The sequence below is a fragment of the Petromyzon marinus genome, unplaced genomic scaffold (genome assembly GCF_048934315.1).
Source record: "Petromyzon marinus isolate PM22_M1 ecotype Great Lakes invasive population unplaced genomic scaffold, UKy_Petmar_22M1.pri1.0 PM_Scaffold_57, whole genome shotgun sequence".
Taxonomy (NCBI): Eukaryota; Metazoa; Chordata; class Hyperoartia; order Petromyzontiformes; family Petromyzontidae; genus Petromyzon; species Petromyzon marinus.
Genome location: NW_027423579.1, coordinates 469189 through 489805, shown reverse-complemented (window position 1 = coordinate 489805; position 20617 = coordinate 469189). Strand labels below are relative to the sequence as shown.

General features: G+C 45.0%; 2 protein-coding genes across 6 annotated transcripts; both read left to right on the top strand.

Annotated features, from left to right (window-relative positions):
* The first annotated feature begins 3529 nt into the window (after nt 1-3529).
* On the top strand, nt 3530-4561 carry LOC116949507 (P2Y purinoceptor 1-like). The gene has a single exon (XM_032966887.2). The coding sequence runs from the start codon at nt 3530-3532 to the stop codon at nt 4559-4561; it is 1032 nt and encodes a 343-aa protein (XP_032822778.1).
* A 5450-nt stretch (nt 4562-10011) lies between these two features.
* LOC116949686 (uncharacterized) lies at nt 10012-19696 on the top strand. 5 transcript variants are annotated; one of them, XM_032967270.2, is made up of 7 exons: nt 10014-10141; nt 11817-12355; nt 13224-13316; nt 14777-14899; nt 14984-15097; nt 15701-16012; nt 17412-19696. In XM_032967270.2, exons 2-7 carry the CDS (start codon nt 11875-11877, stop codon nt 18020-18022), a joined length of 1734 nt encoding a protein of 577 aa, XP_032823161.1. In that variant the 5' UTR covers nt 10014-10141; nt 11817-11874; the 3' UTR covers nt 18023-19696. The 5 variants fall into 5 exon arrangements, with proteins under 5 accessions (XP_032823162.1, XP_032823161.1, XP_075920749.1 ...); XM_076064634.1 differs by having other exon boundaries at nt 10014-10632; nt 11857-12355; XM_032967269.2 differs by having other exon boundaries at nt 10015-10141; nt 11857-12355.
* Nucleotides 19697-20617: the final 921 nt, after the last annotated feature.

Here is a 20617-nt window from a genome sequence, read left to right as displayed (position 1 = left end):
GAGGCTGAGTCGACCTCGGGGGATGCCCAGGACCGGTTCAGATACTCGTCACTGGTGTTGGTCGTGAGCGGGAATCAACCTCGAGCCACCAGGTTCGTAGCGCAGCAGCGCAATAACCGCTACACAACAACCAACCATTCACCACGGTTAAATCACCAAAACGCTTCTGCCAAGCGGAATGTGTTAGGGTTGCTCCCCTCGCCTCCCCGTTCTCCTGTGCACCCCCCCCCGCCCCCGCTCTCCTCTGCCCCCCCCCCCCTCGCTACTGCTCCTCGCAGAAGCATGATTTAACTAGCTGCACTAACCAACTCGCAGATGCGCCGCGGTGCCCTTCTCGTGCACGCCAACCACGAGCTGCGCACCGGCGAGAGTGCCCACGCGCGCAGAACACGCGGGGCACCACAACGCACGGGCTCACAAGTTCACGTGCACGGCGAACGCGCACGCGCGGGCAAAATATTGCGCTCGTGCGCAAACACAAGACACCACAGGCTCACCACACCACGCACCCCCCTCCCTCCCCGTACTCACAGAGACAACACGACACGGTTTAATGTCTACTGGTGGTTTATTCTCTATTTAACTAGAATGATTCTACTCGTGTTAGTGCGGATCAACAGGGCAAGACTGTCCTATCTCCCGGCTGTTTAGGGCTCAATTTGCCTAGTCTCTCCCTACTCACCCCTCGACGGGATTTTCTCTTCGGACTTACCTCTCCACTCTATACTTACGCTCCGACCTCGAGGTGTAGGAAGCCGCGGAAAGGCGAGGCTGCACGTGGCTTTGGCTGGGAAACTGGACCCGGCTGCTCTCTGACCCGTCTCACGGACGTTCGAGTAGCAGGGGGATGACGCCTCCTTGATCCCTCTCTCCAGTTGACCCCCAGCGCAAAGAGACCTTGCTTCCCAATCCCACTCCTTGTTATGCCCCAGCTTCAAAGCCTGCGTGCCGCCGACCCGCTGGCCCTTCATCCAACCGGCAGCCTCCCCTCTGACGCCCCGCCCCCCATTGTTTAAACAAGCGCACCGCATCATGGTCATTAACCTGCACCGCATCATGGTCATCAACCTGCACCGCATCATAGACATCAACCTGCACCGCATCATGGGCATCAACCTGCACCGCATCATTGTCATCAACCTGCACCGCATCATGGGCATCAACCTGCACTGCATCATGGGCATCAACCTGCACTGCATCATGGGCATCAACCTGCACCGCATCATAGACATCAACCTGCACCGCATCATGGGCAGCAACCTGCACTGCATCATGGGCATCAACCTGCACCGCATCATAGACATCAACCTGTACCGCATCATAGACATCAACCTGCACCGCATCATGGGCATCAACCTGCACCGCATCATGGGCATCAACCTGCACCGCATCATAGGCATCAACCTGCACCGCATCATAGACATCAACCTGCACCGCATCATGGGCATCAACCTGCACCGCATCATAGGCATCAACCTGCATCGCATCATAGACATCAACCTGCACCGCATCATAGGCATCAACCTGCACCGCATCATGGGCATCAACCTGCACCGCATCATGGGCATCAACCTGCACCGCATCATAGGCATCAACCTGCACCGCATCATGGGCATCAACCTGCACCGCATCATGGGCATCAACCTGCACCGCATCATAGGCATCAACCTGCACCGCATCATAGACATCAACCTGCACCGCATCATAGACATCAACCTGCACCGCATCATAGGCATCAACCTGCACCGCATCATAGACATCAACCTGCACCGCATCATAGACATCAACCTGCACCGCATCATAGACATCAACCTGCACCGCATCATAGGCATCAACCTGCGCCGCCCCGCTCCCCACCTGCCTGCTGGTCCGCGTGTGCCTTGGGCATTTCCTCAATGCGGTTCTCAGTGAGTTCGCCGTGGCCGTACAATTTTAAGTTAATCCATGGCGCCGCAGTGTCATTCGGCCTGGGAGGGGCTCTGCCAATTCCCTTGCCCTGAGAAACCGTGGAGCACCCCCACGAGGGGGTCTCTCGGGTAAAAACTAGGGCAGGCGACCCCCCCCCCCCACGAGGCCCTACGTGAGGGCATGTGTGTGTTTATGTGTGGGGGGGGTGGGGAAAGCGCTGTGACGGAATCCGGATGGCTTCGCTGTCGCAGCAGCACAGCGGCGGCTCCGGCCTCGGCGGAGCGGCTTCGCTGTAGTGGCATCACAAATGCACTTTAAGAGCTCGCTGACAGGTCAGGTGAGATGACCAACAGATATATGCACTATCTGTGTCCCCTCTGTGCCAACCGGAACTTCGCTCATACAGGAAAGATAAAATCAAGAATCGTTTAAAATCATGCATTGTCAAAATGTATCCTCCATTTGTGAAAATGCATGCCAGAAATTCACCCGTATCTCACCTGCATTATATAACGAAAGTTATTTTTTCAGAAAGGCGTATTTAATAGACGGTTATTTCGAGTTCCAAAATAACTCTGAAGTTTAAATCAAATAATTGCACATGCATGCAGAAAAAGTGTGCTTGTCCGCACAGTATATTGTATCCATATGCAAATAGGCCAAATCCAGCATATGTAATCTAGATACCACTAATTGTATACGGTATATTCTAGTTTCAAATTGATTCAATATTGATGCGTTTACAATAAAATCCGCTGTTAAAATAGTTTTTACTGCTGAACAACAGGTGGTGTCAGTTGAATTTAATTTCGTGCACATCCGTTGCGATTATATTTTATACTGGTTATTATGTAGCACGACTGTACTACATCTGTTTTGCTATTGGTAAATAATTATCTAGACTGCTGATAACCACCATTAAGTTCATTACTAAAATCCGTAAAATTCTGCTATTTTTGATTTACAAAGCTTCATATCGCATGGAATGATTTAAATTTCATAAAATGCAGTTGGTTCTAGTGAATTTAGCTAGCGTTCCCAGTTGACACAAACATACTCTGGTTATATTCTTGGTTCTTTCGGTAAAGCCACGTAGAAGGGAAACAATAAAATAATAAAAATATAAAACAATAAAATAAAACAATAAAAAATACTCTGGTTACCCTAAGATTCTGGGTGTGTATTGACTTACGTTGCCTTTTGTCATTTACATGAGCACAGAGAAAGACCCAATCAGAACCATTGGCTCCCCATCTATAAAAGTACGCGTTACAAGGGACAAACATTTAAGTCGGACGTTACGTTCAAACTTTAAATCTGGTATCATAATTAATAGGTACGTCTTGCAATGAAAAACGCAACTAAAATATAAAATGTCTTCCGTTAATTATGGAATTGTATTTCCATCTGTTGCGTGGCTTTTTTGGATTTTAACTTATTTTGCCGACCAAGGAATGGTGCCAAAACAGTCATTTATCTTGAAGATATAATCGCAGCATATCTATCAAGGTGTCTCCATTTCAACAGATATTTGAAACGTATTCCTACGTGCACTTACAGTCTTATTTCCACCTCAATTTACACACCGCATTTAAATGAATAAAAACAACAATCTCCAAGCATGGAAAATTACAACCTGAGCAGGTGTTATATCAACGAGCTATTCTCACAATATACGGTGTCACTGCTGCTCATAGAGACCACTGTGGGTTTCCTGGGGAACGCGTTCGCCTTGTGGATTATCGTTTGGCGCATCAAGGATTGGACCTGCTTCACGGTCTACATGCTCAACCTGGTGCTCAGCGACCTCCTCTTCGTGCTCGTTGCGCCCGTGCGCTCCATCTACTACATGTACGACAACCAGTGGCCATTCGGCGAGGCAGCGTGCGACATGCTCATCACCGTCACCTACATCAGCCTCTACGGCAGCATCTTCTTCCTGATGTGCATCAGTGCCGAGCGCTACTTCGTCATCGTCCACCCAACGAGAGCGTTCCGCAACCGCTCGCTCACCTCCGCCAAGCTGGTCAGCCTGGCCGGCTGGGTCACGGTGCTGGGCGGACAGCTCAGTCTGCCGTTCATCTTCCACACGACCGTCGACGCACGGGACGCCAATGCGACGCGCTGCATGACATTCAACTTAGAAGACCTCTACCCGAGCTACAACACGTGGAGCTCCGTGGTCACCATGGTCTTCTTCTTATTGCCCTTCACGGTCATGAGCGTCTTCCACGGGCTCATCACACACAACCTGCTCTACCAGACGGCGCTCGGCGTACGTGTGGCCAGGGCTCGGCGCAGGGCGGCCAGGCTGGTGGTGCTGGTGCAGCTGATAGTGGCCATCTGCTTCACGCCTCTGCACGTGGTGAGGCCCCTGCTGACCGCCACCAGCATGCTGACGCCGACCAAATGCGGCCTGCTGCGGGACCTCGCCAAAGGCTTCTTCATCAGCATGTCCTTGAGCGGACTCAACAGCTGCCTCGACCCGCTGCTATTCTACCACTCGGGCGGCAAGTTCAGGAAGGAGGCGAAGGCTGTCGTCATGACCCTGCTCTGTCGCGGCTGTGTGTGTCCGGCAGGACCGATGGCGAGGAGCGAAATGCAAGCTTCTGTCATCAACGTTGAGCCGTCGCTCAACTCCAACCGGACTTGAGCAATCTGACGCGCACGTGTCTCGTCAACGTCAAAGTGTTTTGCTGCAAAACTTAGCATCGAGGCGGTGCTCATCTCCTGTTCACAGCCCTGCTTCAGGGGTGGACAACAGATGTTCACTTCGCCTATACGAGATACTTATTTTACCGGCTCCGAAGGGACGATGGAATGAGTCGAACCAAGGTTTTCCACACGCTTACTTTGCGTCCTCTTCCACATGGCTTTGGTAGTCAATGGACACCATCGAGGGAAGCTGAATGTATGTCTGGTGTACCAGACTCTAAGTCTGCAGGCGAAGCCTCGGGTATTATTCACCGCTAAGCCGCATGTCCAGCACGAGGATAAGGGAACAATGGGACATTTCTGGGCATTGTTGTATAAAGTCTGTGGGGTTACTGGGGGATTGATTGGGCAGGACACATCTACAGAAGGAATGGTGGCTGATGGACAATACAGTAATTCTGCATTATAAGTGATACACATGAGAGACCCGGTCGTAAGTCACTTGCAACTAATTATATCATCCATGTTGGCATCATGACAGCCACAGTGGAGATAGATCGATGAAAAAGGCTTGTCTGCAGATCTTGGGTGGATTGTTACATCGCTGGATCATGGTAGACCTTCATTCATCCAGCATGCAAAGATACGATTCCGTATATGCAGTACAGCATTGTGATATGGAAGTAAGTGGGTTCGTGAGAAGTGTAGTGAATTGGTAATGAGGCCAGTATAAACCATGGCACGGGTAAAGAGCCACATTGACTAACATTCTAAGAGCCACGGGTCACAACCTTATTACACACTGGTACTGTACAGATAATGTGTATGTTATTACAGTTGAACGATCTATTTCATTTGGCAGATTCATCACTGACTGGCGAGCAGGAATATAAAATGTATTAGGCTATGACAATGCTGGCATGTACAGAAGTTGCTTTAAATCACCATGTTTTTGTATATAATGTGCAGTTCACTTATACACACATTATACAAATGTGTGTCTTGTAGCTTGCTAGACTGTGGACTGAATGTGTATATATGGTTTAGGTTTACAATGTAATCGAGGATTAACTCTGCACTATGCATCCATTCACTGGTATCTCCTTGGCCATCTCGCAATGTGTATACTTCTCTACGCTGTTCCTACGCTCCTGTACACCCCGTTTGAACAGGCTTTTGCAAATTGACGGTGCAAGCATACCCCACTCCAACTCTGCATGTAGTGCCCACTTATTATTCCCTGCTAATCGACTGTCGAGCACGTAAATTACGGAACAACATTCACGGACATGCAGTATTAATTCAAGGTTATTATTTGCTTGTTTACTCAGGAAATCCTCACTTAATCTCGTGGCTATCAGGAGGGTCCTTCCAAGTTTTTCGCACGAGGAGGCGATCATTTCTATGTATATTCCATTTGAGTCAATTATGGGTAATTTTTCAATTCTGGCAGATTTGGACAGTCTCAGTAAATGTACGTTGGGTCAACATTGGCACGCGGTTGGAACTGTTGTGTAGTGTTCGATTTCACTCGGACAACTTCTGTCTTTCTCCGAACACCGCTTTATTTACAACTCTCAGCATGTCCTCCACATTCCACAGTATCCTGGTCGCCACGGCTCGCTCGCCGTGCTTCACTCGACTCGCTCGCCACCTTTGTCTCTCCACTCCCCCACGATTACTTCGCTTACTCCACCGCTAACTTCTTCGTCTCCGCTCTCCGCTATCACCGTCGCTATGTTCTCTCCACTGCTAACTGCTTCGTCTCTGTTCACCGCTATCACCGTCACTATGCTCACTCCACTGCTAACTGCTTCGTCTCTGTTCACCGCTATCACCGTCACTGTGCTCACTCCACTGCTAACTGCTTCGTCTCTGTTCACCGCTATCACCGTCACTATGCTCACTCCACTGCTAACTGCTTCGTCTCTGTTCACCGCTATCACCGTCACTATGCTCACTCCACTGCTAACTGCTTCGTCTCTGTTCACCGCTATCACCGTCACTGTGCTCACTCCACTGCTAACTGCTTCGTCTCTGTTCACCGCTATCACCGTCACTGTGCTCACTCCACTGCTAACTGCTTCGTCTCTGTTCACCGCTATCACCGTCACTATGCTCACTCCACTGCTAACTGCTTCGTCTCTGTTCACCGCTATCACCGTCGCTGTGCTCACTCCACTGCTAACTGCTTCGTCTCTGTTCACCGCTATCACCGTCACTATGCTCACTCCACTACTAACTGCTTCGTCTCTGTTCACCGCTACCCCCGTCACTGTGCTCACTCCACTGCTAACTGCTTCGTCTCTGTTCACCGCTATCACCGTCACTGTGCTCACTCCACTGCTAACTGCTTCGTCTCTGTTCACCGCTACCCCCGTCACTGTGCTCACTCCACTGCTGGCTGTCCTCGTCTTCAGCTCTGCTATCGCTACGCTCTCTCCACCTGATGAAGATCGCTTGCGTTGTGATCGAAACGTCGTGATTGTTTTTTTTTGTTTTAATATAATTTTATTGTATTTCTACATACGTAACTTTACCGAAAAAAACAATGAGTAATTTTATGCAGTCACGAAAGCTTTAATACTTTATTATCTGTCTTCCAAACTCTGTCTCTCAAACTCTGTCTCTCAAACTCTGTCTTCCAAACTCTGTCTTCCAAACTCTGTCTCTCAAACTCTGTCTCTCAAACTCTGTCTCTCAAACTCTCCACACTTCAATTCCCCCTGTTGACTCCAAGCTCTCCAAACTCCAACTCCCGCTCCAATTGCCGACCCCCCAATTTATCCCCGCTCTCATTACGCCCCAATTAATTAGTCCGCGTCCCAACGGCACTCCGCGTGATCGTACACCTGCTTCTCGCCAGACTTCCAGACGCCTCTCCGGCTCCGGCAACTGCACCAACCAATCACAGCCGTCCTTGGCTTTCCCAGCTTAATTGCCCCAACATAACCTGCACTGTATTTGCTTTCCTTGCAGGCTGACCCAACATGAACCTCAATGACTTTGCCTTCACAACAGGCTGACCCAACATAAACCGCACTGTCTCTGTTTCCATGCAATACGCACCTTTCTACTCCACTACAGTTGGACCAACTTCTTGGCCCAACGTTCAATGTTTACTGGGATAATATAATACCGGCACGCAATCGCCTTGTCTTTAACCTCAACTATGACGCAGGTGACACGTGTTTTCTGCTTAGCGCACCTGCATTATTAACCAGGGCAGCCGCTGAACTTAAACCGTGAACCTCTGGTAGCTTAAGCGAACAGGCCACTTCACTGCTAGGTCATGGCTTATGAAAAAAGTGGTTGAGTTTTGGTGGTGGGAAGGACACATTTACAAAAAGAATGATGACCGATGGATCATACATATTGTAATATAAACATTAAATACATACACATTAAATTCATAAATATGCATAGTAGCCATTCAGTTAATATTAATTTTACATGGAGATCAGGGATGAGTAAAACAAAGTGGCTCTCCATTGGGTTTTTGGGTTGTACTGTGTTGGAACTGAGAAAACTCTCATTACATGGGACGAAACGTCAGACATCGTGCTGAACAACATGCGGTGCAACTCAAAAAAACATTCAAGAGCTATACAGCAGCACAAATTGTTCAAACATATGCAGTGGTAAGACATGCACATGATAGATTTATCAATACGTGGCATCACCTACAACTGGTGTCTAAACATTAAAATTAGGCCCGCATTGACTTGCTTAGAGCCGCGGGCCACAAACATGTATTACCTAATACTCATACTGTGCACATATTTATAATGTATCATGTTACCAGCAATACGTAGATATAAAAATGAAATTTTGAGAAAAATCAATATATGTAATGAGATGTATAAACTCTCATTTTTAACCGAAAACGTCTTAAATTATGCACCTCCACGTTTGCAGATTGCATAGTTAATTATATATTTTAAAAATTCAATGACGTGAGATTTGAGAAAAGAATTGTGAGATGTGAGAGAAAATATTCAATAATTAATATACCTCTTGCCACGGCAGCTCTCCTGCCGACTTCAGCATTTTCTTGCTGTGGTTGTCCCACCTGATGAGTATTGCTTGTGTTGCGATCGAAACGTCGTCATTTATTTTATTTTATTTCTACCTACGTGACTTTACCGAAAGAAACAAAGAGTACGGTAACAGATGCTTCAGATATATCAATTATTTGCACATTGTGATATTGATCCCTCTGATACGATCGAAACATCAATGTTTTCCTTTCAAAGGTTTGCTTTCTATGTTTTTAATACCGAGATTTAAAAAAGCCTATATATTTTTAAAATAATTCTTTGTTGAAAAAAATCAACTTCCCTCTCCAAACGTCCTTGACATGTTCAAATCCTGGAGATAGGTTTCAAGTCAATATTCTGAAAAATAGATTTATATTTGCAGTTGACTTTGTTTATATTTTAAAGATATTAATAATTTGTTTTACTTGAGTAAACATTTATTTGGATGTATAGTTCGTTCCACCAAATAGTTAATAAACAAATAACACGTTTCGTTCAAATATTTTAGTATACATCCATGATTTCATTGAAGCAATGATTGTTCAATGCTACACAAGAGATTGCGTCAGATATGATAATAAATGTGAAATAGCCAGTATATGCAATCAATCATTTTTTTAATGGAAAACATGTCCATATTTTGGAGTGTGTGTTTTGAACCATGTCTCGAGTTGCCATTGTATAATGCTGTGAATTTTACCATCACGTGTTTTATCGGAACATAATTTTGCATGGCTTCAGCTATGCATACTTAACTGTGTTCATCTTTAAAAGGGCAATCTTTCGTGTGGTATGAAAAAGGGTCATTGCCCGAAACTTCACCTTTTATGTTATTCATGTTAAGGCCAGTGTTAATGACCAATGTTGAAGTTCATATACATCGAAGGGACAAATATGCACGTGGTCTACAACTCGTACAAAAAAATGGTTTTAATATGAGCACGCATTTATATTAATCCATTTACTTTTATCATACACACATTGAACTTGAACGCAAACAAATGAAAAGTGTATTGATTATCATTGTTTTTTTAATGTTCTTATTAGCCTAGGGGTTTGGGGAACAGATAGCGAACGAACTCCTTAACGCGTTCCAGCACACAACAGCGCGTGGCCGCAACCCAAGAATCCCAAACACGAAAGCACGTGACCCAGAAACGCGCGCGGGGCGCGCGGGGAGGGGGCGCCAGAAAGGAAATTACATTTCCCACCCGGCATAGGTGCCACCGGGCGATTTTACGCCTCGCGATTGGACGGCGTTGTCAAGCGCCGCCTCTCTCTCTCTCCAGCCCCGCCCCCATCCAAACAATCCGCTTTACAATTGGCCAGCCTGAGCGCGCGCGCGCGCTCACGCTCCCCCCCCCTCCCCCATTACTACGACCAATCGCGTGCGTGCGTGTCGCCCGCGGTATCCTTATGCGCTGTAGAGATTGCAAGAGGGCCTGAGGTGTCTGGTGCTGGAAGTGGTTGGCGGTGGTGCTGGGGGAGGCCCACGGCTTTGCTGGTTGCTGCTACCGCCGGGGCCTCGACTTGCCGTTGTGAGGGTTTTGCCGCGGTTTTTCACCACCAACCCTCCCAACCCCCTTCTATTCGTTTGTTTCGCTCGATCTCGTTCGTGTCGGTGGTGATAAATGCGACCGACCCGATGTGTAATTGTTTTAACGCGTTTTGTGATAGCCGCGAAGGCGGGGTTGGGGTGTTTTTAAGTAGGGCAGGCGGGCAGATTGGAGAGAAGCGAGTTGAGCTAGTCTAGCGAGGGCCCCAATTACTGCCCTGAGATGAAATTCGCAATAGTACAATGAATTAAGTGCGGCGCTAACCTAACCTTTCGCGCGTATTGCGATGTAGAAAGTATCACCGATTTAAAGTCTTATTTTGAGCTACCCACGGACAACTTCACTCGTGTGAAGCAGTGCTGGTAGCATTGTCTCATTCGGCCCACGTGTATAGTGGAAGAGGGTTATTGTTGGCGCATTTCTTCGATATCCACAACGTTTCTTGGTGTTAAGCGGAACTGCTCTTAAATAACGTACGTTGAACGCAATGCAGTATTTATGGAAAATGTGGGCCATGGCCTAATTTTTTTATGAAAGTAAAATTAACCCCCTATTGGTGAAGACTTGTCTTTGAATTACGACCTTTATTAAAGAAAGCTGAACCGAGTTTTGATAAGTTCCTGCTTTGGCATGTTTGGTCAGTTCCATGAATGCGGCAGGGACGCTTAAGGACGTGGAGAAATATCACGCGTACGAAAGAATAGCATTGAAAAGTCTGCACAGTGAGATTCATGAACCCACTTGACATATTGCCATCTCCTTGGCCATCGCGCAACGCAGCGGTTACATAATAATCTAGTTTTAAGTTCCGTATCGTGTTTATTCATTCGCAGAATGTGTTATTGGGTGGTAACAAGTTGGCATTTGCCATTGGCACGCACAGTTGTGAGGTTTCTTCAGATGTTAGAAAAAAGACGTCTGCTTTTAAGGAGGCTGGCTACACTTCTCTCGGTAAATTATATCTTGCTGGGATTCGTAGAGTAGCCAGCAAGGTGATTAATATTTGGTTTGCATTTATGCAAGTATCTCGCACCTGACTCGAAATTCACAGCATGTCAGTTCTAATTTCCAGTAAGATATTGAAACCTGTACCGGTTTTAGGCGTCCTGAACCCTTCACAAATCCACACTGACTAATGTGGTGAGCTATGGTCATAAAACCCATGACCGACATGGCAAAAGAAGGGCCTCATCCAACGGTAGATTGAGAAAGGGCTACACGATAATAGTTTTTTTACCCTTTTATCTGGCAACAAAACTGACACCCTTTTTTTTATAAGGAGTCATGTTTGCATTCACCACAAACAAAAAAACACATAACTCTGATAATGTATGCTCTGTCCTTGAAGTTGATTGGTCCACACCCGAGACAGCTTTCCTTAGAGCCTAGTCTCACCACGGTGTTGGACCAGATGACGCCAGATAAAAGGGTAAAAAACCAATGATCACATTTTGCTACTGGCAAAGGAGGTTCCAATGGTGTAAAAGGCTACACGTTAAGTTATTTAAAGTTTAGACTCTCATTTCCAAATTTACCTTTGCCAGTACCCAAAATGTTTAATGCTGGTCCATGTCAATATGTGATTGTGGGTTCCTTCTCATCTTACAATACATTCAGCCAGTTGAACAACATTAATCGTGGTCTGCACTGTGTTTAGGATGCACCTGCTCAAGTTTTAATGAAAAACTTTTTTGTAGCTGCTCTCAAAGTCAACCATGGCCGCCGCAGCAGTGGCGGCGGCAGTGTCGAGCATCAACCCGCGGCAGGACTTCCCCGCGTGGCTGGCCGCTCACGGCGTGAGCCTCAGCGTGGCCGAGGCCGTGGACAGGGAGCTGGGCATCGGCGACTACGAGGCGTTCCTGGCGTGCGCCGAGCAGCCCCACGTCAGGGCTGAGCTGTTCGCTGCTGCCAGGGAGCGGCTGCCCTTCGCCTTCTACGCTGTGCTGCGCCGCGTCACCGAGGCCTCGTCTCCCAAGCGCCACGACGGAGCAGGGGGAGCTGGAGGAGTCCTCCAGGCCACTGCGGCAGCCACTGCTTTCCAACCGTTTCTCAGCGGCCTCCTGGACGCCATCGTCCTCATGCTCAACAGTCTGAGCCAGGAGCTGCTGCAGTCGGCCGAGAGGTTCAGCTGCCTGGAGCCTGCACTCTACCCTAATGCTGTGGAAGAAGGCCTGAGCCCGTATTTACAAGAAGACGGTATTGTTAATCACAAAACAGCCAAAGAAATGCAACTTTACTGTGGCTATTGTCTGGCTGATTGGTGCTGAGGTCAAAGTGCTCAACTCACAATTCAAAGGTCATAAGTTCAAATTCCGATTGGGGGTTGACTCAACCCATCCACCCTGTGGGGTTGATTAAATTAGTGTCACTGTGAAAGGCAATTATCCTGTAGCAAGACTTGTCCCATCAATATGATTGTGAAATTATATCTCCTCAGGATTGCCAGAGGAGATAAGCACCACATTATGCTTGTTTGAGCATGGAGAGACGGTTTGAAATGGCTGTGTCATTTAGTTTTTGTTTTAAACAAAATTACCAAACACCTAAATCTTGACTTAAAGCTTTCGTGACTACAGGAATTCATATTCTTTGGGTCTTTCGGTAAAGTAACGTAGATAGGTTAAAATACATTTTTTTCTGTGTTGGTTATTTTCTTTTAACCTCTCTACGTGATTTTACCGATAGACCCAAAGAATACCAAACACCTTTTTAATTCGTTCACAGATATCAAGGATCTACAGCTTCACAACTGAAAATGTACAACTTATTAATAATTCAAAAGTCTCCCCAGTTCACTATCCAGTAGTTGGTCAATATGTGCATATTGGTGTATGCATATAGGCAAAATAACGCTTATTATGGTTTCCATAAAGATGTGTACACTCATGCTATCAAACACGATATGAAGACAGGGACTGAATGTTATATTTTGTGGTTTTACTTTTCATACTTTACAGAATGCTCAATGTATTATTAATGTAGGTGAGTACATATATGTATTGTTGAAAGAGTAATGAAACACCTCAATAAGTCATCTTTGTTTTGCTTTAAATTGCGTTTTCAGATGGAGGAGAAGTCTATGAGACTGATGCCCCTGCAGTGCCTGATGGACCCCCTGAGGATGCACAAGACAACCAGTCCCAGTCTTGGGAAGATGGTAAACTTCAGTGACGTCATGCCACTACTTTTTGACTTCCATGAATCGGCACCACTATCTTGTGTGCCTGTTCATGTATCTACATATATGCATGCGTTTACAGAGTTTCACATTGTAAAGTTTTGGATCGGTTGGAATTTAAATAGCATATTTGTTTTGGTTAATTACACTGCTGGAACTCCTGGTTCAGTTAATTTGTATTAACATGATGAATAGCAATCTATTAATACTAGCGTTTTGCCCTTCCTAGGATTGAAGCTGTAATATTTACGAAAAAATTTAGCAGAGTATAATTGTATCTTGTTTAACTTTTATGGCAGTATGTCATCAAACACTTCACTGCATTCCACTGTAGCACTGTATTAATGGCAGTGAATCTGGCACAAAATGAAGTCATAAAACACTTAACTGTAGCACTGTATTAATGACAGTAATTCTTGCACAAAACTACGTCATAAAACACCTCACTTCATGTCACTGTAACACTGTATATAACTGACCTTCAATTTGTTCAAATTCACTGCTCTAATACTTTATTCTCTTCTGCTTTCGGTCGCTGGGGTTGAAATAAATTGGAATTTGATACAATATCTGGAAAATCACCGAGAAATGTCTAATTTACCATAATGTAGAAGCATAAATTAGACTTACCTTTTGCCTCAAGTGCTGAAGAAATAAAGACACCAAATCCACTGCGTATAATTATTCGATTCACTTTCAATAAAGAAACGTCAAACTTAAAGTGAATTTGCGAGAAAAAAATTCTACTCGACCTGCGCAAGTGTAAAATTCCACCCGCTCATGAATATTAATGACGGAGAGGGCTGCGGCATGTGGAGTGACGTCACGTGCTTTACACACAGACATTCTTGGCTCATAGTCGTAATTAAGCATTGTTAACATTTATTGCCATTCTTTTCGTCAAACTTTCTGGGACAATCTTGCCAATGCAGTAGTGTTATTGTCTATAAAAACTATATAATGAGCCAAGAATGTGTGTGTCCCGTGCGTGACGCCACTCCACATGAAGTCCCCCCCCTCATTAATGATCATGAGCGGGTGACGTCACTCCACATGTCGCACCCCTCCCCAATAACCATGAGCGGGTGACGTCACTCCATATGGGGCAACCCCCCCCTCATTAATAATCATGAGCTGAACAATTTTTCTATTTAATATTTCAGATATACTGCAATATACACCACGTCTTTGGACGGGCAAACAAGCTAGTAAAAAAATAAATGCATGAATAAGTCTGTAGTTTGATACGAGCTCTTATAAGTGTGAAACATATAAATGTTCTGCTAACTTAATGTATTACATTGTGATCGAATTGCCGAGCTGTGTTCATCAATGAGCTGCTTTTTAATGTTTTCTAGTCTAAAACCGTTATCGTCTAATGAAACCATCTCATTTGAGTTGGGCTTCAGTTACGAGAGCATGTGCACTGCTGTGTCTAGGGGGCAAGTCAGAATCTGAAGCAGTCCAGCAGGCCACTGATCTGGAGGACATGGAAGGGACAGAACAGGAATGGAGTGGTTACAACGTCAAAATGGAACATTATGACAACGCTCAAGCTAGAGGTATATTTACAGTTATCCTTTTGATGTTGTTAGTGTTTTCACCTTCTAATGATGGTGCAGGCTAACGGATAACCTGCTGCCCAGGTGATGTTGGGAGCTTCCCAGAAGATTCGCATGGTTTACAAGAAGTGGTAGAAACAGCCGATGGTGACTACCGTGTGAAGGATGTGAAGCTAGAAACTGGGCAAGCTTCAGCAGGTAAATTGATTTTTATTATGGCTGCAGTGTAACTCGATTGACATCAGCAGGCTCATAGTTGTGAGATTTTAACCGAGGCCACCTTTCTTGTGGTTATTTAAATTGTTGGGATGTAACAGAGTAGCTCTTTTGTTCCTGCTATAGCAATGTGGAATGCATGCCATGGGCTCTGCTCAGTGCTCGTTTGAGCAGGTGGACACTGGTCTTTAACCTTAAACAATTTGAAATTATACATCAAAGTCCAGGGGACTAATAAGTCATAAAAAAGCAAACCTTTTTTCCACGTTCTCATCAAAAATTAAAATGTTTTATTCCAACAGAATAGAACATGCCACTTTGAATGAGAAAACCGTAACTTTTACTTTAAAGGAATTAATACAAATCTAGGCACAACTGATCATCCAAGCTCGTAATTAACAAGCAACCAAAGAACCCTACATATTTTGTAAGGGTCTCAATGGGTTAAAAGCAGGAAGAGATTAATCGATCACACTAATGGTAAACGATTCATTATAAATTCAATCTAACATTTGGTGAACAAGTGTACATGTACATTTATTTATAGTTACATACACGTATAAACTACTAATTTGTCCATTTTAGCAAACAGCTGGAATCAAAGCGGTGAAAATGAAACTGAAGCCGATGATGGTGGCTATTCTGAATCTTCGCGGCATCCATCTGAGACTGGGCGCCGCATGACGGAGCGGCAAGCGGCGCTGCACCGGCGGGCTGAGTTGGCAAACCGGGGAAGCGGTGGTGAGGCTGGCAGCTGGTCCTCCCCCGTGGCCGCTTTTCCACCCGGCGCTGCCTCGCCTTGGGCGTCGAGGTCGCGTATTCAATCGCAGGGCAGCGGCGGTGGCCGTGCGGGGTCGGCACCACCCCGGGCTGCCAAACGGCGCAGGAGTGACACAGGTGACCAGCCGTTCATCTGTCAGGAGTGCGGCACGTGCTTTAAACGCAAGTGGTACCTAGTGGCGCACGAGCGCAAGCATTCAGGTGTGCGGCCGCACGCTTGCGAGCACTGCGGCAAGCGCTTCCTCGCCTCGCACGACCTGGTGCGACACCGGCGCACGCATACAGGCGAGAAGCCGTTTGCCTGTCAGCTGTGTGGGAAGCGCTTCTCCAGGTCCTATGGCCTTTCCTGTCACATGAAGACGCACGGTCTCCCGTAGGCGTCACATCTGGCTCCGTCAGGCCAATTGGAGAGCTTTACTTTAGTTGGGGAGATTCTGCTTCAAGAGTTGGGAGGAAGGTGTTCATGTTTATAAGTGAAAGTTTTTTTTTTTATTAAAGGATGTACATTGAGATGGTGGGCTTGAATGAACAATTTCCTTTGCCACTGAATTGTTTTCAGTGTTTCTCTTTACTATACTTTAATATTTCCACGTGCAGTCAGTTATATAATAGGACCTTTTTTCAAGTGCTGTTGATATATACTTAAAAAAAGTATTTCCTTAATCATTTACCGCGTACATTTCAATAGGCATCAATAAAAGTTAATCTGCTCAATACTTTGTTGGTGTGCAAACAGTCATGTTAGTATGAGGGATTGGGGGCACCTTCAAATAGGCTCGGCTTGTTTTTAAGACCAGGCTTTATGGGATCATCTGGACATTTTGGATCGTGTCTGCACAAGTGTGGTATGTTAATTTTGGGCATTCTGTAATTGTGGGTGCAACAGATTTAAAGTTGGCCTTGCATTTGTTAAAACTGCATTTCTCAAACGCCATTTCTCATGACCCATACATGTTAACGCTACACCCTGCAAGGTGCCTGACCTTGTAAACGTGTCCTGTGTGAGAAAGGGCACTAATTCAAATTAAGATTCTCTAAATTTGAATTGGAACATATGTATATAATATGAGACGTGTTTACCAATCATCAACGGTGTGTAGCGTATCTCAGCCTATTTGTGTTTGAATGGGAAATATTGGTTCATGTGGAAGGCAGACAATGCAAAGACTGCAGTTTATGAAACCCAGGCTTCAGAACAATTGCACTAGCTCTTCTGCATTTGAGGAATAGTGATGGTGCTTATGGTGAGGCAGGTTTAATTGTACAATGATGCATCACTTTTAGTTCTCAGATTAAACTATTCTGAAATCAGCATCGCAAAGCACATGGTCTGTCACATCAGCCGTATTTGGATTATTAAGTGTCTAATTATTTTCCTGCCAACATTTTGCTTTTTGTGCCACAAATTAATACAGCATAAGGGATTTTAACAAACTTACCAATGCAGGTGTAAATGCAGCTAACTTGAAAAATAATAATTCTCAGCAGTGCTCTCTTTATGTTTCCATTCCACCAGGTCACAAGAAGATCATAGAATCTGATCCAGTTGAGCCTCAGCTGGGTGCTTCAAATTACGTGTCCAGAAGTTTACCCTTAGGCAGCCACTCGAATTACGCTAGCTTCCCCTACCATGCAGACGTGCACGGCAGTAACAATAACAGTAGCAATAGCAACAATAGTAGCCTCTCTCTGGGCCAATCGTGCGAGATACCGACCTCCAGCCAAGAAAACGCCGCAGCATTGGACGCACTGCAGAGGGCGGAGGACAGTCTGGAAAACGAGTCAAAGTACCGCGCGTACACGCAATACAGGACCATCGACGTCGCCGGTGGCAAAGAGTTCCAGTGCGAGCAGTGCGAGGAGTCATTTCCCCACCTGCACATGATGCGGGTGCACCTGCGCAAGCACACTGGGGAGAAGCTGTACACATGCGAGTACTGCGGAAAGGAATTTATCATCTCCAACAACCTGGCGCGCCACCGAAGGACGCACACCGGGGAGAAGCCATTCGTGTGCGACGTCTGCGGCAAGAAGTTTTGCATATCGTACAGCCTAATCCGCCACAAAAAGACGCACGAGCAGGGCGGGGGGGGTGAGCCTGAACTTGAGCCCGAAGTATTGGAGTGAAAAAGGAAAACGCAAGCGAGTGTTTCAAGAATACTCGAGCTTGGACTCGCTTGTTACGTCTTTTTACCATCATGCTATAAAACTTACAAAACGGTAATTGAAGTCAGGATAATTGTACGTAATTTGTTTTTTAAACTGAGTGGAAGTCGTCCTGTGGTGGCCTCTAAAAAGTCAGTAATGCCATCATTTTACTCGATAGCAAATGTGAATACACATGTGTGGCCATTTTTATTTACTTAATCGCAGCTGCAACAGAACTCCAAAATGGATTCCTCTGCCCGATGGAGGGCGAGCACATCTGAAAATGTTGGTCTCGTTGAGGCGTTCCATATAGCTACCATTAATTTTCTTAATCACAAATAAATACTGGAATTTGTGTGCTGTTGCTGGCTTAAATATATTCAAGTTTTTTTGTCAAATGCCTTAGTAATAGGTACCGCGTAGAGATAGATCATATACGATAACCTCGAGAGGCTAATCCTTTTTATTCAGAATGACTTACTATTTTTAGGACTTATTGTGAATGGATGTTAACAGGCACATTTTTTTTTAATTGGAAGTGATGGTGCATTACCTGCTGTTGGTGTTGCAATACTTGCTTGACATTTGGGAAAATAAATACTCAGGGGATAATCACGAGATTTCAGCTTAACTAAAGGGGACATTTTGCACCCAGTATAGCTCCAAAATTAATTTTGAAGGTGCAGCTGGGTGGTGCCAAGTTTACAGACGAAACGACTTTTGGCAGCAGCTTCTGATAGCAGAAACCCCGTCTGTCTGTTTGGGTACCCTCATCACTCGAAAAGCAGCCAAATAGGAACATGCTGAAATACAATATACCAACCACTACTGTACATATGAGCAACCTTAACCAGACATAATCAAGTGCTTCATTATTGGTGGTACTACGCCCTACATTATCTGACACGTACCATCATTGATCTGTAAATGTATTTTTGCTGTTGTACAATATTCCCGTTGGCGTTAAAGTTAGGACAATGTATAAAAGTGTTTTAATTGCATACGACTTGAATCTTTTTCAATTAACTTAAGTAACATTAACCTATGGTAGGCTTTATTGTAAATAGTATGTGATGTTACAGCCACAGAAAATAATTGGTAATACAATTTAATGTATTTTAATATTGATAATTTAGCTCTAGTGAGCCTGCCTTTCAATGAAATGCAAAACTGCCCAAGGGATGCCCACTGCTGCTTTAGGCAGCTTTAAAAACAGCTGAAAAAATCCAATATTTAATGCTTCCACAGTTTTTAACCCTTGTGTTAAAGCAAACATGTTGCTGGAATTGGTAGAATGCCGAAAATTTTAATCGAAACACTTTAAGTATACGTGACTGCATCTGTCCATTGCATGGATGAAGTCCACCAAGTTAATTAAACATGGTATAAATATTAGAAGATGTAGTACATTGTCAATTTTCTTGCCCATTGGATAACTGTGCCACGGTGTTATTTTGCCTTTATTTGTATACACCTGAAACCTATAAACTGCTTCAATATGCATGCTTTCTGTATTTGCAGTAATACATTGATATATTTGAGAATAAAGTGTGAGCCTTATGAAATAAGGGATGACTTGTACAAAAGTTGTATATTTTAAAGATGCATAATCTTTCGACATTAAACATTGCTATTGTGTACTCAAATTAAAAAGGTCTGCTTGGTCTCAAACATGTAATGCAAGCACTATCATACTACACTTTGGTCATCCATACACGGACTCACTGGTTTCATCAATATATCAATTGTCTTCAACAATGAAGTAAATTGTCAGGTTTGGATTACGAGAATTCAAACAAACCGAACCATATTTGATGAAGATATGACATTCGCATTGTTAGGTCAAAATTGGTCATCCTATGGAGAGGACAACCTATGCTATAAGATTGTAGAACGTTCACTAACGGGGTCACGAATAGAAACGAACGTTGACCTCGTTGGCCTGTAAGCCAGTATGACAGGTGAATACTATGTAGTTTTGAGTTAAATACAAGCACAAACTAGTAATTTACACTTTGTCAATCGACTTCATGAATATTTTTGAAATTAGCCATTTGTCAATTGGCTGCTGGATGAAGGCTTAATGTGATGTTAGTGTGGCTTGGTGGAGGAGGAGGGACCTCACGACTGATTCCCGTATCTGTTGATGTTAGCTGTGGCCAGGAATCGAACTTGTGTTCCATGGTTCATAGGTCGGTGCACAAACTTCTGCATTACAGCTCCACTCAGTTTTGAATGGTAAATACGGGTTTAATTCTGCCTGCGTAACTGCACCTGTGATAGTAAAACGGTCTCGTAAAGATTGCTTTTCTGGTGGGAGGACGCGAATTATCCAAAATTTAGGACAAGTTTTACTTTTTGGAGCGCCTTAATATCAGAATGTGGCAGCAGTGTCAGCACCAGGGGGTCGGCAACCTGCCGGTCTCGTATTCACATGCGTTGAGGCTTTTAAAAATTAGGGGTTTTTTTGACCGAATTCGAAAAAAAATTGGTCTTGTTATTTCCGACCCCTGGCTTGGGCCATGGACTTTTTATTGTGGGACCATCTCCACAGCCGGATGAGGCCGTGCCAGG